The following is an 18223-nucleotide window of genomic DNA, read 5'->3' on the forward strand; positions in this document are numbered from 1 at the left end:
AACCTTCTTAGAAGTAAAAATTTTTAGGTTATGTTTGTAATTTTTTCATTGAAAATAAACAAAGTGGATCAATTTTCAATATAAACCACCGAGTTTTAAGTCTTCAATATATCTAAAATAAATAATAAAAAGTGATTTTAGTTTTAGACAATTAACCAAAACCTTTTAGTTACGCACAGTGGAAATATAAGGTATTCTTATATATAAGGTTTCTTCGGAGAAAGTATGAATAAATAAAAGTAGAAATAAAATTTGTTTAAAATTTGTTAATTATTTAATTCTAATTTAAAAATATTAATTCACTAAAATTACTTTATTCGAATTCACTTTGCATTCCGCTTTGTCTGCGGTTGAGAGATTCACGTGAAGATTTCTCGAAATTGGAATTGTTGTGCGCAAACATGTTTGCTGTAAAATGGAAAATTGTTGGTTATAAAAAATGGTCAACATTTTCAATTACGTAATAAAAATAATTATATTGAAAAATAGATTATAAAATTAATAATCATAATCTCACAAACAAGGCTCTTGAGCGAAATAAATTCTCAAAACTTCTACAAATCCACATTTAGAATTGCTTTTTTTTAAAGTTATTAGTATTATTATATCTTTATATATTTTTTAAATTATTCTCAAAAAAGTAAATTTTTTTTTTGTTGACACTGTCAATAGCTGTCAATTACATTTTTTTCATGACAGAAACGAGAGAACATCGACTAGAATATTTTAAACTTCGCATTATTGACGTCTTAATTTTTTATTTTTCAAATGTTATTAAATATTTATTGGTTTGTAAAATAATATTTTTATTTTAAAGAAATATAGAAAAAACAGCCTTTAATTTACAATATTGATCTAAAATCGTTATAATAAAAAATTAGTACACGGAAAAAACTATAGTAGCTTTCGGAGTAAATTTTGCTGATTGGAAGAACATTTTACTAATGTTTACAACCAAATTTACTTCGAAAATAATAAAAGTTGTTTATCTTTTTTTAAGTAATAATAATAATTGAAACAATAAATAAAAAAGAATATAAATAACAAGTTTTTAAAAATAAAGTTATGTAATAATAGTAAAAAAGAAACTTTTTTGTCTATTTTTCCTATATAATCTTAAAAGAAAATAATATGTATACAAAAATAGAGAAATGTAAAAAAAAATAAAGTGTATGAAAGAAAATGTTTATAAATTTTGAATTATGATCATTGGAGTGAAGTAAAAGTAGACAATATTTATACAAGCATCATTTTATTGCACTTTGCAAAAATACAATATTCAAAAGGTACACAAGACTGTTATCGTTACACAATAACACATATAAATACCTATTTTATATTAGTTCGTTCATTTTTTTTGTATAATTATTTTTTTTCAATATTTCATGTATATGGCAAAGGATTTGCGATTCAAAAAGCAATGATTAGATTTGTTTTTTCTTTTGTTTTCTGATTTTCTTCTTTGGTACAAGGGAAACCGGAGAGTGAAAACAAAACCTCAAATGCCACGTGCTCACTGTACACCTCATGATTTATTAAAAGCAGAACCATAACTAAAATATATTTTAACGCAGTCTAACAGTTGGTTAAAAAATCAAATTAAATATTATAATTAAATAATAATAACGCGATAAAAAACCTTAAAACTATTTTATTTATCACTAAAATTAACAGTAAACTTAACAAATTTTATATGAACAAATAGAATTCTTTTCTAACATATTAATTCTCTTTCTTTTCTTTTAACTTAAAATTACTTTAAAAGTGAACTTGACAAATTCAATAAATTATTCATCTCTTACAAAATAAAATAAATTAATCGGTAAATTTTAGTTTTCAAATGCACGAAAAATATCTAGAAACACTGAGTACTTTTTATAGCAGTGATTACTGTGTGGATTGAAAGATTAAAATTGAAATCTCTGAATGCTCTGAATGCTGTCCGTACTGAAGCTCTCAGTACTTTTTCGAAATTATTAATAAAAAAATAAACATTCTTTTGTTAATTAATTTTGAGAAATCATTATTATTCCTATTTGAAAAGTAATAATATTACTTTCTACACAGTACTGAGTGCTGAGCAAAGAAAGCAATCAGAGATCTGAAATTTAATTTTTTATTCTACACACAGTAATCAGTTCTTCCAGATTTTATCCCTGTGCAAATAAAAATAAATTTTAACAAAATAAAATTTTCAGATTTTAGTTATGGCACTGATCGCTAAATGAAAATAAAGCTAAATGAATGAAAACTTTTGTTCCAGATCAGTCTTGTTATGGTTTCCGATTAAGAATTTCTATGGAAAAAACCGATGACATATTTAAAAATACAAGTTAAAAATCGCAACGTTAATAATTATTTTGTTATCAAAAACATAAGTAGGTAATGATGACGAATCAACAAAAACACATTCGAAGAAACGTAAACATAATTACATCTTTAACTCTAGTTAGAAAATAAAAAAAAGACTGCAAAATACGTTTTTAAAATGTTTCAGTAATATTGCAGAAAAAATCGTTATTTCATTTACCAGTCTCCCACCTTAAATCTAAAAAAAAATTATCATCACTGAAAATCGATTTCTTTGTTCGTTAAAATTTTTCCAATTCTTTAAAACAATTTTTTTCATTAACTTAATAAATTATTTTTAAAACAATTGAAAATTTAAATATCAATCTTTTTTAAATGTTACCTACTTTTAAATTTCAAAATATAATTTTAAATTCAATTCCCTTTTTGTAAAGGAATAAAGTAAAATTAAATTTTAGTTCATAGTAAAAATTTTGAATGGCAAATAAAATTCTATTTTTTTTAGCTAGAACGAAAAAAATCGACTTTGATGAACGTATGACTTTTGTGCTGCTTTATAAAAAATCATTACAAAAAGTTATTACAATATACTATTGAAATACAGAAATTTGCCTTTTGACGAAACTTTTAAAGGCAAACTACAAAATATAAGACCCATCAGTCATTAAATAGTTTAAAATATTTAATAAAACAAACTTCATTATACAAACACATTTATACTGCGGGCAATAACAAAATTAACAATTGTAAAATAAGCAATCACTCTACACTTTGTCAATTTTTCGAAGACGTCTTTAAAAAAATTATCATTAGGTATGTGAATTTTAATATTTTGCATTCAATTCTTTTTCAGAACAATGTGGGTTTTTTTCATTAGGAAAGGAAGAAATTGCTTGTTTTAGAACTACATTTTTTTCAAAGTCAACAATTCTCTCGCATTAATTATTATGAATAATAATTACAATTTATGATTTCAAATTGTAAAATTTGTTACTCGTCAAATTCTAAAGATTAACTGGTAAACTTTGACGTCTTTGAAAGTTGAAAGAAAAAAAGTAAAATTCAATCACAGATTTTTGTTGTTTAAATAAACATTTTTTTCTAGAAATTTTGGAAAAATGTTTCAAACTGAAATATACATTTTTTTAAAAATAATTATAAGACCTTTTGGTATAAAGTTACGTAATTATTTATCGTTAATATGAAATATTAATTTTTTCTGATTTTTGTTTAATTTTCTCGATAGTACTAAATGCTTTTTTTCATTATAAAAATTCTCGAGTTTGTGAGAAAAAAATTGTTTCTTTATCAAAGATATAAAAGTATTTTCTTTTTGTCTTCCTGTAAAACGATTTACAGGGTAAGCCTTTTGATACCACATTCGCAACAAAACTTGGCACTTTCTGGAAATCTAGAGCCACACTCGTGACAGAATTTGGACATTTTGCTCTTGCTGAGAAATCGTGAATCGCCCTCACGATACCGAGCTGGTGGATCTTCATCGAGACGACTCGCCATGTCACTTGAGCTGCGTCCATTGTTGTAATATTTTCGGTTTAAACTGAAGGGAACAAATTAAGAAAGACACTTTAGGCATGCAAGACAATAGATAATACAAACAGACGTAAACAAAATTACAGGACAATAATTACTCAACAAACTAGCAACAAAGTAATTAGAAAAATTGGATGTTTAAAAAATTATAAATTATAACAATAAAAATAATTAAAATTAGAATAAAGTTAAAATACGTTTAAATTTAAAATCTATTTCTCGTTTAAAATGGTTAAAATAAAAGCAAAACAAGAGAAATTTAAAATTCTTGACTTCCTCTTGGGATTTATGTATTAATTTGTACATAACTCACTGGTTTATGGAAAAATAGAAGAGCACTTCAGAAGAAGAAGAAAAACGAGAAAAAAAAGGAATTAAAGGAAGAATCGTATTTCAAGAATATACAGAAATAGAAACCGCTTAACTTTTAGAAATATAGGACTAAAAAGATATTTAATTAGTGAAGACAACAAACACAATTGCGAAATGGAATATCCATTTTTAAGTTAAGAATAAAATTGAACAAAAAAGAAAAGAAAAATACTGAAACTAATTCAATAATAAATTAAAATTCATTGTATTTATACATAACTAAAAATTATCAAATTATTTTCTTTTGATTAGTATTTAGAGAATTGAAAAGAAAAAAATATTTTTTTAATTATATTTACAAGCCTTGAATCGACTTCAAGGGACAAAGAATTGTGGGACATATGTACAGTAGAATTCCAATTATCCGGATCAATTGGGACCAGACCCGATCCGGATAATCGAAATGAGCATAAGATTTATGGGTGATTCTCCACGAAACCGACAATTTCATGTCCCTAGTGTTTTTTAAGAAACAGATTGCACATATGGTAATTAATCCAACGTGAAAAAGTAACTCTGGTGATTACAAACAAAAACCTATAGCCTGTCTCCAGGGTCAGTTACAAAACAAAAATAAATATTTTTAGCAAAATTCTCAAATAAAAATAATGATTGATAACATTTTTTTAATATCTAAGTGTGTAAAATTAAAAAGTAAAATTGGTTGTAAAAAAAATTATTTTTTATATTTCTTTCTGATGTTATTTCTTGTTCCCAGTTTCGTGCGTCATGGTGAAGCCTTTTTAAAAAATTGAAATATTTCAGAAAAATAAAATCAGAATTTCGGTATTCTTTAGTACAAGCAACAATTCAGTTCCCTCAAGTGTTTCACTACAATAGAAAAAAATGTTATACTTTTTTTTCATTTTTTTACGTTTAAAGCGTCAACTTTGTGCAGGGAATCACAAAATCGTCATGGTGAAGCCTTCACATATTTAATAATAAATCAAAAAAAAAAATTTTTTTTAGTAAATAATGTATAGTCGTATTATTTCAGTAAATATAAAAGACAGGAATATGAAACCGATTGAAAATTGCTAATAATTTATTTTAAAAAAACAGTATTTATTTTGCGTCATGGTGAAGCCTTTTTTGTCTTTCATTGAACTTGTGATTTAAACAAGTGTACAATTACAACAATTTTTGTAATTGTTTCCAAATAAAATTATACAAATAAAAGTTACTTTGACTGTCATAATTTTAGTAAGTTTTGACATTAATTACTTTATAAATTTTCATAAATTAACGTACAAATTTCTGAAAGTTACTAAGAATTGATTTTCATTTAAATTATGTTAATAAATTACGATAAATGATTTAAAATAATTTATAAAATTACAACATATATTTCCATAAATTTTCATACATTACCACATAAATTTCCATAAATTACCCTATAAATTTCCATAAATTTCCAAAATTAGTTTTTAAAATTTTCTTTTATTTACTCAAAAAAATTTATTTACCTCAAAAAATTTATAAATTACCGCATAAATTACTATAAACCTGCATTAGTTTTTCTAATCTTGAATTATGTTTTGTAATAATATTATAAATTACCTCACAATTTTTATAAATTACCATAAATTACTGCATATATTTCCTGAATTAGATTTTTAAATCCTGAATTAAACAAAAAACGTTCATATAAGTTCAACTATCAATTTTGTTAGTACAACAAAATTATGGCAACTAATTATGGTACATGGATGCATGAACAGTTACTTTGTTTAAAAAATACAAAAATTACAAACAATTTGTCCGGCCCATAACAGATATTTTATTCTTGACTATCATACTTAAAATTTACATTATGATTTTTATTTTTATTGAAAAAAAATTCTAAAATAACAATAACCAAATTATCGGTTTCATGGAGAATCACCCTTATATATTTTGAGTAATAAGATTTCAATCTGCTATTTAAAACGCTGCTGCAAAAACCATTTAAACATTGACGCCTCAAATTCCTTATTTTGAGAGGTTTTCATAACTTTTCTGGGCGGGTTTCTATTCGTACATTCCAAATCAGAAGCAAATTTCAAAACCGCAGAACTGTTTTTCTTTAAATCGACAATCCGGTTAATCGGACGTCCGGATAATTGGAATCCGGATAATTAGAATTCTACTGTATAATTGAAAATATTGAAAATAATTCAATTTTAAAAATTTAGAATGAAAAAATTCTAAAAATTACTTTTCTCAAAAATAATTTAATATAATTTTTAGAAGATAATTTTCATTAATTTTCATTTTTAAATTTACACTTAGAGAGTTTTTATTTAAATTTTTGAGAATTCAATTATTTTCCAAAGTTGCAATTAAAATTCTTCAAAAGTTGGTTTTCAAGAATTGTAATAAAATACTTGAAAAAAATTAAATTATTTTCAATTCAATTTTACAAAATTTAAATTATTCAAAAATTTTGTAATATTCATTCCTCGATAATTCGAGTTTGTAATGCTGAATTTAACTGTAATTTTTAATAGCTGCTCTGGATACGGTAACAAATAAGTAAGGAATAAAAAAATTTTCTTTTAAAATACATCCTATTATTGTTTATTTATAACTATTGTCAATATATCTACGCTGACTATAAAACATACCAAGAGTATTGTTTTTTGTACCCAGGTAAAAATGATTCGTACGAAATTCGCACGGTAATTCTTTTGACAATTTCTTCAAACATTTTTGGCCAAATTTCCTTACGAATTTCGTATGAAATTCAAGCGAATTACGAACAGATTTATTTTGGAAAATTTTTATAAAATTCTTCTCGGAAATTCGTATGGAATTCCGCACGAAATGTCAGCTAAAAAATTTCTTCAAACATTTTCGGCGAAATTTCCATACGAAATTCGTATGAAATTCGAGCGAATTATAAATGGATTTCTTTTGGAAAATTTTTGCTCGGAAATTCGCATGGAATTCCGCACGAAATGTCAGCTAAAAATTCCTTCAAAAATTTTCGTGCGGAATTCCATACGAATTTCTGAGCAGAATTTTATAAAAATTTTCCAAAATAAATCCGTTCGTAATTCGCTTGAATTTCGTAAGAAATTCGTAAGAAAATTTGGCCGAAAATTTTTGAAGAAATTGTAAAAAGAATTTCCGTGCGAATTTCCATACGGATTTCCGAACAAAAATATTTTTTGAAAATCCATTTTAAAAAATCCGGGTACTATTCGCACGAATATTCGTGCAAAAAAACGTTTCAAACGCCACACGAATTTCACTAGTAATTTCATACCAATCTGGCCGGATGTCTGAACGAAATTCGTATAAATTTCATACGAATCATTTTTACCTGGGTATAATGTAAAGAAAAGTGGAACCATGAAAGTACTTCACTATTATTGTCTACTAAGGATAAATAATGTATTTTAGTATTATTACAACGAACTTTTCATTTGTTTAAACAATTTATTATTGCTAATTTATAACAATTTTAAAAACAAAATGGAGAAAAGCAAATTTCTATATAAATTTGGCTGCTTTTATTGGTATTATTTAATGTTAAATCAATAAATAAAATATAAAATTAAATTTGCTATACTTATTATTTAACATTGTTTAAACAATTAATTGTTGTTATATATTAACTTTTTACCCATTACACATAGAAAGATGCAGTTTTTTCTAATTTTGCAATTTTTGGACCTAGGGTAATGTGGGGTGATGTGAAACATGGGGGGATGTGGAACACCGCCGATTTCTGATCTACAGTTCGATATTGAACAGAGCCAAGTATTGCCATTTGTTTGTGTTCTCATTAGCTTGTTTTTGATATAAAACTCACGAGACAGCTCGCAGCTAGGTTTGCTGTACGAAAGTTGACTTAAATTTCTCGAGAAGGAAATATTTCTCGCGCTTTACGTTTCTAGTCGTTTCGTGAAGGGTTTTAATTTATTTTATAGATAAGAATGTGTTTATTGTTGGTTTTTTAAGTGTTTTTAAATATCTGTTTATATTTTGTGTTTCCATTACATTGTATTGCGTACAAAACATTTTTCGCAAAATATCATATTTGGGGTGATGTGCAACACTTTTTTTTGGGGTGGCCGTAACTACTTTTTACGTGACATAACTGCGATTCACATGATGAATAAAAAATGTTTAGTTATTTTCCTTTAATTTTATTCCTTATTCAGTCATGAATAAATAAAAAATTAAACAAAAAAAATTTTTTTTTCTTTGGTGAAATCTCCATTTTTTAAAGGTCAACTATACTTTAGTAAATTTTTTTTTGGCAGATTTCGATTAGTTTGCATTGAAAATGCCTAAAATTAATAATTAAAGAGATTTTCATCGATATTTATGCATTACATACCTGAATTTTACTGGTGTTGCACATCACCCCAACTTTTTTGGAAAATGCAAAAACAGACGTTTTTGTAAAAGCGAAAAATTTGTAAGAAAAATTTAAAATTCTGAAAATCTAATAACGCAGGAATATTCTATTATAATGCCTCTAAGTCATTCAATTTTGAAGTGTTTAAAAATTTAATTATTTGACATGTTTTTCGTCCAACGAAAAAAAACGTTGCACATCACCCCACATCACCCTACTTATAATAACCGATAATGTTAAATGTAAAATCGCTGTTTTAGAAATTATTTAAACATACAATTGTCATTTATTAAATAGAGATTTGACATGTTATATTTATCGGTTATTATAAGTTAATCCAAAAATTGCAAAATTAGAAAAAGCTGCATCTTTCTAGGTGCAAAAGAAAAAAGTTAATAAATAACAACAATTATTTGTTTAAACAATTTCTAAAATAGCGATTTGACATTTAACATTCATCGGTTTTTATAAGTAGGTCCGAAAATTGCAAAATTATAAAAAACTGCACCTTTTAAGGGGAAATAGAAAAAAAGTTAATAAATAACAACAATTGTTTATTTAAAAAATTTTATGCAGTAGTTGTAAGCAGTTTAACTATGCATTTCTTATCTGAATTATTAATTTAATACTATATGTATAGTAATAAGAAAAGTTAATTGTTTTATAGAGATATGTTGATTCCTTGTTTTATTTGAAAATTATATAAAAATAAGAGCTGTGCAAAATAATTCGAACCAAACTGTTCGAACTAGCCCAGTTCGAATGTCGAATATTCGACATTCGAACTATCCCAGTTCGGATGTCGAATATTCGACATTCGAGTTACTACAAAATTCGAACCGAACCGAGTTTTGTTCGGTTTTGGTACGCTAAAATGTCGAATTCTAAAATTCGACATTTCAGTCGCTCAGTTCGAACGTCGAATATTCGACATTCGAACTAGCCCAGTTCGGATGTCGAATATTCGACATTCGACATTTCGGCGCCCCAAAACCGAACTAAACTCGGTTCGGTTCGAATTTTGCACAGCTCTATATAAAATCAATAATAAATTGTTTAAACAAATGAAAAATTTATTTACCTAACATTAGTAAATTAGATTACTAGGCAACATAAAATTATTATAGTAAAAAATTCCCATGATTTCAAGGTTTTTTTAATATGCAAATAAAAAATCATTGCAGGGTAAAAAATGCCCTGCCTTAAGCTCGGTGTCACAAAGATGAGCTGGTTAAAACCAAAATGAATGTTTTCAAACGAAAAGAAAATTTAGCTTCAAAATTTAATTTCCAGAAAGCTTCGTTCGAATTTTGTTCTCTTAAAAAATATAATGCAAAGTATCTCACCTGCTGTAAGCAGAATCCGCACTAAGTTTACCGTGATCCTGCCTCTTGAAACTATCGATCGAGGACAATTCATCATCGCTGATTTGACCATTTCGTTTGACATTGCTCTGGATCGGACTAGACATGGATAAAGGATCACTTTTAAGAAAGGACTTTAAGGATGGAAGTATCGTTGAATTGTCCTCCTCAAAGGAGCTCATCAATTCATCAAACATTGAATTCGAACGTTTCATATCGATATCAGATGAAACACACGAATTTAAACTCAAATTACTTCCATTCAATGTACTCGTATAACTACTACTTCTATTTTTACTAATATCATTAAAATTATTCTTATTATTATTACTCCTGTCAGCGTAATTTAAATTGGAATTTTTCGAATATTTAAAATTATTTTTCAAACTATCCGACGATGACGAGGAGGAATTTTTGCGCTCGGGAATTTTTTGCGCCGACACTGAACGAACCGAGTGTGATCTATTCACCATGGGACGTACAATTTTTTGTGTTGAAATTTTGTCGAGTATTTTTCGCGTCTTATCAATGGAAGAAGACAAGGAATCATCAATTCCAAGGGCTTTCGATTTGTCGATAATGACTCTGCGACTTAGGATGTGTTCGGGATTTTGTGTTTTCTCTTTAATAGTCGAATTACTAATTATTTTATCGTTAACAAAGTGCTCGGAATTTGTTTCGGTGCAGTCACTTGATAATTCCGAGGTGAGATCATCGAATTCGGTGGGTGGCGCTAATACGGAACCGCGTTTCTTCGAGGACTCGAGAATGGCAGAATTGGTTAATGACTGAGAGGGATATGTTACAAATGCGGACGAATGTGTGAGAGGAAATACAGAGGAATTTTTATGATTTGACTGTCCGTCTGTTGAAAATTGATCGCTCGTGTCTGATAAGAGGTCCTGCATTTGTTGCTCGGCCATGAGAAAAGGATCGTACGTTTTATTACCGCAGCTGGAAACAAAAATATACATGTCATTCTTTTCAAAGTCAACTTCAAAGAAAAACCTTTTTTAAAAACTCACTGATATTGTCGCCAATTAAAATAACATACAATTTTATAAACAATATTAAGAATTCATTGAAAAAAAGATCTTTTAGATCAAATTCGTTTGATAACAAAATTTTCCAATTTTTGGGCTCTTCCTTTTTGCTTTGAAGAAATATTAGTACACTGCAAGCCCGATCAGCGGTCAGCTCCGGGGGTGCTCGACCGCTGATCGGGCGTAAACATATAGGACCGTACGAACTGTTTTATGATGGGGTACCATTACTTGACTACTGAATTTTTTTTTAAGAGGCCAAAGCGTCTTTAATGTATACGCTACTGCCACAACTTTTCGACTCCCTCATGGCCCCTCGCCCGCTCCATCTACAAACGACGTAAACAAGCGACCACTGATCGGGTGACCGCTGATCGGGCTTGCAGTGTATGACTGAAAAGTTGCCGATTTGTTAAATTAGCTATATTTCAAATTTGTTTAATACAAAGAATTAAAATATTTAAGTTTTCAATAAAAAATATCGGAATTTAGGAAATTTGAAAAACTGGAATAACTGATAGTAAAAGAATAAAAAAATTTGAATAATTTAGGTTATTTATTTAAATGAAGTTAAATGAATTTAAATTCTTGTGACTAAAAGATTTAAAACCTCTTTGTTACAAAGAATTGAATATTTATAAATTATATGAATTGAAAGGCCGTAGCAGTATAAGCATGTAAAAAGTGCCCCCTCTTGGATTGGGTCCATATTTACACACTAAAAAAAAAAGTTTTACTTTCAGCCTATTTTTGAGGCTGAATTTAAGGTGTAAACGGAGTCAGCCCCGTTAAACAAGGACAGACTTATGTGAAATACATGGGCTGAATTTAAGGTGTAAACGGAGTCAGACTTTTTTTTTCCTGTGTAGGGAATAATTTTGACCTATTATGAGACTTATTTTCACCAAGTTTCAACTCGAAAAAAAATTTTGTTTTTGAGTTATACAATTTTTTTGAAAAATTCAAAAAAATTCAAAAATTTTTTTTCCCTCCAAAATGGTTGCGGCAGGTATCCGGCATACGTACCGGGCCGGTACCGAATAATCCACCGGGGCGGTACTGGCCCGGTTATTGTTGGAAGGCATTTAGTGCCGGTTTATTACCGGCTGCACAACCGGCTAGGTACTGGTCCAGTACCGGCATAAGTGTGTTAATTAATTTTTAATGTAATTTTAAAACATGTTGGCCCCTCGTTTATATAGAAAACTGTACTATTTAGGGGCCAAAAATCGGTTTTTTATTTTTTAAAGTATGAAGTACCCTTTCAATCATCTTGCAAAAAATATATGTTACTCTTGAAATGACTATTATTTTATAGAAAAAAAATGGCGCTGGTGCAAAAAAAATTTCAATAAAAAAAAATGTTTTTTAAAAAAAAATTAAAAAAAAATTTTTTTTTACTGACTTTTTACTGACTTTCTTTGTTAGAATTTGGTCGAAAATTTTTTTTTATTAACTGTTCATATTGTATTGTACAAAAAAAATTTTTTCATGAAAATCGGTTCAACCATTTTGGAGGGAAAAAAAATTTTTGAATTTTTTTGAATTTTTCAAAAAAATTGTATAACTCAAAAACAAAATTTTTTTTTCGAGTTGAAACTTGGTGAAAATAAGTCTCATAATAGGTCAAAATTATTCCCTAAATATGGACCCAATCCAAGAGGGGGCACTTTTTACATGCTTATACTGCTACGGCCTTTGTAAGAATTTAAAATATTTTCTTTTAAGTACTTTTTGCAATTAAAAGTCTAAATTTTTATAAATGAAAATCTTGTGCTTGCCAATTTAATTTTCAAGTTTGTTAATTAGACAAGAGAAATAACAGTTAAAAGAAATATAATTCTTTTCATTCTTGCATTCTCACGAATGCAAATATTTGTGTGAACGAGTAATTGTGTTGCATGCCTCATAATTTAAAAACAGGTGCAACAAAGACAAAACAAATTCATAATTATATACAATATAAAAATAATAATTGTTGCTATTGTGAATTGAATAAGTATTTGTAACACTTGGTGCATTTTCAAAGACGACATTCAAAACAAATGTCGATATAGGAACATTCAACGCGACTTTGAACTTACGTTCTACCCTTAAGAACCATAAAAAAATCCGGATGCTTCCGGACATAATTGTTCCAAGCAGGACGATCCGGAAGAATGCACCTATAAAGGATTCTTTTAAATCAAACGTTTCTAAACATTTTTTTTCTAAAACGTTTGATGATCATTATGGAAAAAGGCTTAAGTACTAATAGTTGTAAGGACAAAATTTCAAGTACAATAAATTATTTTCTAATATAGATTTCAAAAAGTTTTGAGTTACTTCCAAAATTTTTCAAATTATTAAATATCTTTTAATTTAATTTAAACATTAACATTTTTTAATATTTTCAATCAAGTTGTAATAGATTTTAATTTTTTTAATTTACAATTGATTTTCAATTCTTTATATAAATAAATTTTCAATTAAGAAAAATTATTTCTCCAAAAATATTTTCAAAATTTTGCACAATTTTAAAATATTGTAAGCAGAATCCGAATAACTTTAAACCTGAATTATGACAAAAATAAAAAATACAATTAGTTTTTAATTTAAACATTCACTGAGAAAAAAGAGGGCGCGTTACAGCACATTTTCGATTCATGTTGCGCGACTCAACCCTGAATTCTTCTACACACTTTCTGGGGCGTGCAGCACGCCCCAAAGAGCGTGTAATACGCTTCAAATACAGCTCGCCTCGACTCAGGGGTCCGCTGCACGCCCCAGAAAAGTGTCTAGCAGAACACAGGGTTGAGTCGCGCAACATGAATCGAAAATGTGCTGCAACGCGCCCTCTTTTTTCTCAGTGAATTGTAATTAACAATATTTTGTCCTCAATTTTGGAAACAACTTCTTCATTATAAATTTGAAAAGAAATCTACTAAATTGAACTACCTCGATTTTTCGGCAACAATAGGCAAATTGTAATGTCCAGGATTTCTTTTCTCAATTTTTCTTTCTCTAAAATCTTCAATTTTCCCCGATTCTATTAATCGATGAAGAGGAATTCTCGAAATTCGCTTCCAAAATGATTTCTCGTGAAAATTTATTTTCTTTGTATTATTTGGCAAATTTATGGAATTCTCTAAAATTGGAAGCAAAGTATATTTTTCACCGTCCTTCCTAGGTTTCTGAATTTCTTCAATAATATAAGTTTCATTAATACAATAATCAGAATTGAAATTTCTTTCATTTTCCTCTAAGGACGATATTAATGAATCTGTACTACTTTGTAGAAGGTCGATATTACATTGTATTTTTCTTTCAATTTTTGATAATCTACAATCATCTTTCCTATTATCAACCAAATTTCTTTCTTTTATTGAGTAAAAGTCATTTGATTTCGTTTCTTTATGATTCTTCTTTTTCAATTTCAAAAATTGATCGTAAAATTGAATATTACTTGTTGAAATTTGAAAAGGAATTTCTGATTTAAATAGTATTTTGAGTCTCTTATCAGAATGTTTTTTCGTGAAATTCTTCTTTTTTCGATGCGTTCGAATTCCTTCGATTCCTAAATTTTCCAGCGTTTGATTTTTATCATCATTTGATTCTTGTTGTTTAATTTTTTCAATCAACTTTCCTTCAAGTGGGGAATTTTCTAACTTTACATATTGAAATTCTTTTCTTTCTGTTTCACTGTCATCGTTTATTCTGAGATTTTTCGTTCTCATTATTATACTTTCAACACTTTCGTTTGCTCTCAATTTGTCAGTGAACTGAAAATTATTTTCAATTTCATTTTCTAATTTATTCACTGTTTGTTTTAATTCAATTGCGAGTTTATTAATTTCGGGATTAGTCTCATTTGGAAAAAAATTATTTTCTTCTATATTCTCATAATTTTCGATTATTTTCCTTTTTGTCATGGGTTCAATAAAATCTTTAACGAATTGATATTTTGTTTTTATAGGGAATTCAAAATTATTATTATTTTCTTGAAGTGAATTTTTCTCTTCTTCTAGAAAATTCTTCTCAACTTCTAAATTTGTCTCTTCTAAATCTTTGTTTTCTATTTGAAATTCCTTGGAAAAATCATTTTCTATTTTCAGCTCTTCTAAAACACTTGTCGTTAATTCTGTTTGATTTTCTCCAAATGATTGCAGAATTTCATTCTCAGAAATAGAATTACTATTTGTAAATTTCGTAGGACTTGCTAATGATATTGTTCGTGAGGTATCTAAAAATTCCGAATCACTTGTTTCAAATGGCATACTTTCTTCAGAAATATTTCCATTATTAATGAGAAAACTATTATCAATTATCACATCATCATCAACATCATTGAAAAAATTTTTGGCCAAAGTTTTATCTATATTGTTAGAAATCAAATAAGTTTGATCTAATTTTCGTACATGATTCATCCACAAGGGAATTTCAATTTCTTCGGACGATGAAATTTTATTGGCAGAATTATTTCCCTTTACATTTTTTACTGTTGATAAATTTAATTTCAATGCATTATTAACATCATTATCGCGAGACAATTGCTTCCATGTGATTTGATTTTTTCGTAGTGAACAAGATTCAACTTTTAAACCAAATTCATTGTTATTTAATTTTAAATTTTCATTGTTACGGTAATTTTTTGTTGAAAGTGAATAGAATTTTTCCGATTTTCTTAAATTTAGATTTGATCGATGGCATGTGAGATTTCTTGTTGCAAATTTCGTTAGATAATTGTCCTTCGATTTTGTGTATTTTCGATGATCTTTCTGTGACATAATTTGAATTGTTGGAGAGAAAAGGAGAGCGGTTTGAGGTCTTGAAGGATCAGGAAGGAGATCTGCAACTGGTCTAAGGAGAAGGAAATAAGATTTAAGGATTGCTGCCTGATGAACATCAGGAGAAGGTTTTAAAAAGCATGTTTTTAATCGATAATTCATTTTAAAAAATTGCAATCTTTTCCCTTTTCCTCATGAGCATCGTAAATCTATTGTCTAATCATTTACAATAATAAGTCTCTACTGTTGAATTTTGTGATAAAAAATTTGCCTTAAACTACTTGCAAGAAGAGGAAAATGAAAATTATTTTTCTCACCTATTAGCTCGATCTACAGGTCTCGATTTTAGAGGTCCGGTTGGAATAGAGATATTACTTTGATTTTGCTTCCGTCTAAAAAATAAATTTCAAGAGAATTATAATTCAACTTTTTGTTAAATTTTTTTTTTACTATAAATACAAAATTTTTTACTTTAATTCTTTACAGTGAAAATAAAATATTAAAATATTGTGAATTTACTTTAGTTTCTTTCAAGTAAATAAACGATTTTAAATTCTTTAAAAAGAATTTTATTTAAAATTAATAAAAAATTCACAAAGAAAACAAAACATACTACACTATTAGAAGTTCAGCTACATTGAAATTGAAAGAAAATGAAATATTAATTTACAAGGATTAAATTTTGTTTTAACAGAAAAAGTTAATAATTTAATTTAATTTATTAACTATTAATTAACTAATAATTTCCCTAATTACTTTATAAATATAATATAAATTAATTTATTAATAGGTAATTTAATCATTGAAAAATTGAATTTAACAATAATAAAATATCATGTAAAATCATTAAATTCTTAGAATTTTAATCGTTCTTAAAAGATGGAGTAGAACGGGTGAAAAAGCCAAGGTGATTCTAGTTAATGTGGATGTTGTACCTATAGTAATAGGGTAGAGTGGGGTAAAAAAGCCACATTTTTACTTTTGATGTTGTAAAATCTGTATTTAAAATTTTTTTCTCAAATTTCCAATTGTTATTGAAAGTTTAGTTATTAAGCTTGAAAATTCTTGACGGAAATATTTTTTATCTCATGAAAGGACTAAGTTATAAGAGTTTTACGAAAGCACTGTAAGTGGCTTTTTTGCACCACCTGGTGGGGTGAAAAAGCCACCCTACGATTTTAGCAAAACATGTTATCAATTTAGGTATTTTTATAGTTTCCCTTTATTTATATGACAAATAGTCTTATTTGAAAAATATTCTAATAATTATGAAAGAGTTTTTAGCAAGCAAAATTGAAAATTATATTAAGGTTACCTGTTTTCCATTTGCACTGCCAATTTTTCGTATACCTTTTTTAGAAGTTCTCTTTAAGTTTTACCACAGATAACATATTTCGTTGCAACCGTTTATTCATTGTTTATTTTTTAAATGCACTTTGAACTACTTTTTCGTCGTGTTTAATTTATTTTATTAAATAAACACGAGACATTTTGTAAAATAAGAAGGTTAGTTTAAATAGAAAACAAGTGAATTTCACAAAATATTCAATGGATTTTTTGCCCTGGCTTTTTTACACCCAAGACCAGTTATTAAAAAAAGCAAAAATAAATTGTTAATTCAGTTCAATTTCCAAAAATTAACATTGTATACGTTTTCGGTATACTTTTCTCCTTATGTACAAACATTTACTTTTATTATTCGTTCACTTAATCAAATTGTAATATGTTTGAAAAGTTCACCAAAATCTTTTCAAAAAAGCAACAAAAAATTAAAATTACAATAAAAACAATATTAATCTAGGTACAACATTCAAATTAGATTCAAAAGTTGCGTATTACCTAATAGTATTTATATTCTAAACAGCTGATAAATCGGCTTAATAGTTTTTAAATAAAACTCAAATGGCTTTTTTACACCATGGCTTTTTTACTCCACTCTACCCTATAGTTTTTATTGTAATTTTAATTTTTGAGTTGCTCTGCGTACAATATTTCGATGAACTTTTCGAACATACACTACCGGCGAAAATTGTGCGACCGCTAACATCTCGAGCTATTAAAAAACACACCCGCACAAAAACAGTAATAACTCCGTCAAAAATAAAGCTAGATGCTTTTTTTAAATTGCATTGAAAAGCTTATTAAATTTCCAATGAAATGCCACTATTTTAAGTTGTATTGCATAAATAGGAAGCGAGATATCATGTTATGAAGACAAACAAATAATTATATTATATTATATTATATTATTTTTTCGAAATTTCTTACCCTGACTTTGACTCCTGGCAAAATTTGGAAAAGTTGATGGGAAAAATTGTTACTTTTACAGACTTTTACAGAGTTATTCCTTGTAATCTAAGCTTTAAATAGAGACCAAGAACAGCAAAAAATATTAACGGGTTCCCGAGATATTACAAAAACAGTTGTACCGTCCGAAGCGAAATTTTCAACCATCGACTTCTC

General features: G+C 27.4%; 1 protein-coding gene across 6 annotated transcripts in view; it reads right to left on the reverse strand.

Moving 5' to 3' along the window:
• Window positions 1–2745: 2745 nt before the first annotated feature.
• LOC122506798 (rho GTPase-activating protein gacZ-like) overlaps window positions 2746–18223 on the reverse strand; it is a 46150-nt gene continuing 30672 nt past the window's right edge. For 5 of the 6 annotated variants that reach the window (XM_043619122.1, XM_043619123.1, XM_043619125.1 and 2 more), the window contains 4 exons: window positions 16078–16152; window positions 13079–13159; window positions 9934–10905; window positions 2746–3871 (listed from right to left, as the gene is read on the reverse strand). In XM_043619122.1, coding sequence (XP_043475057.1) covers window positions 3664–3871; window positions 9934–10905; window positions 13079–13159; window positions 16078–16152 — 1336 coding nt within the window. In that variant the 3' untranslated portion in view covers window positions 2746–3663. The remainder of the gene's footprint in view (window positions 3872–9933; window positions 10906–13078; window positions 13160–16077; window positions 16153–18223) is intronic. The other variant, XM_043619121.1, reaches the window with a different exon arrangement.

The sequence above is a fragment of the Leptopilina heterotoma genome, unplaced genomic scaffold (genome assembly GCF_015476425.1).
Source record: "Leptopilina heterotoma isolate Lh14 unplaced genomic scaffold, ASM1547642v1 Lhet_434, whole genome shotgun sequence".
NCBI classification, from domain to species: Eukaryota; Metazoa; Arthropoda; class Insecta; order Hymenoptera; family Figitidae; genus Leptopilina; species Leptopilina heterotoma.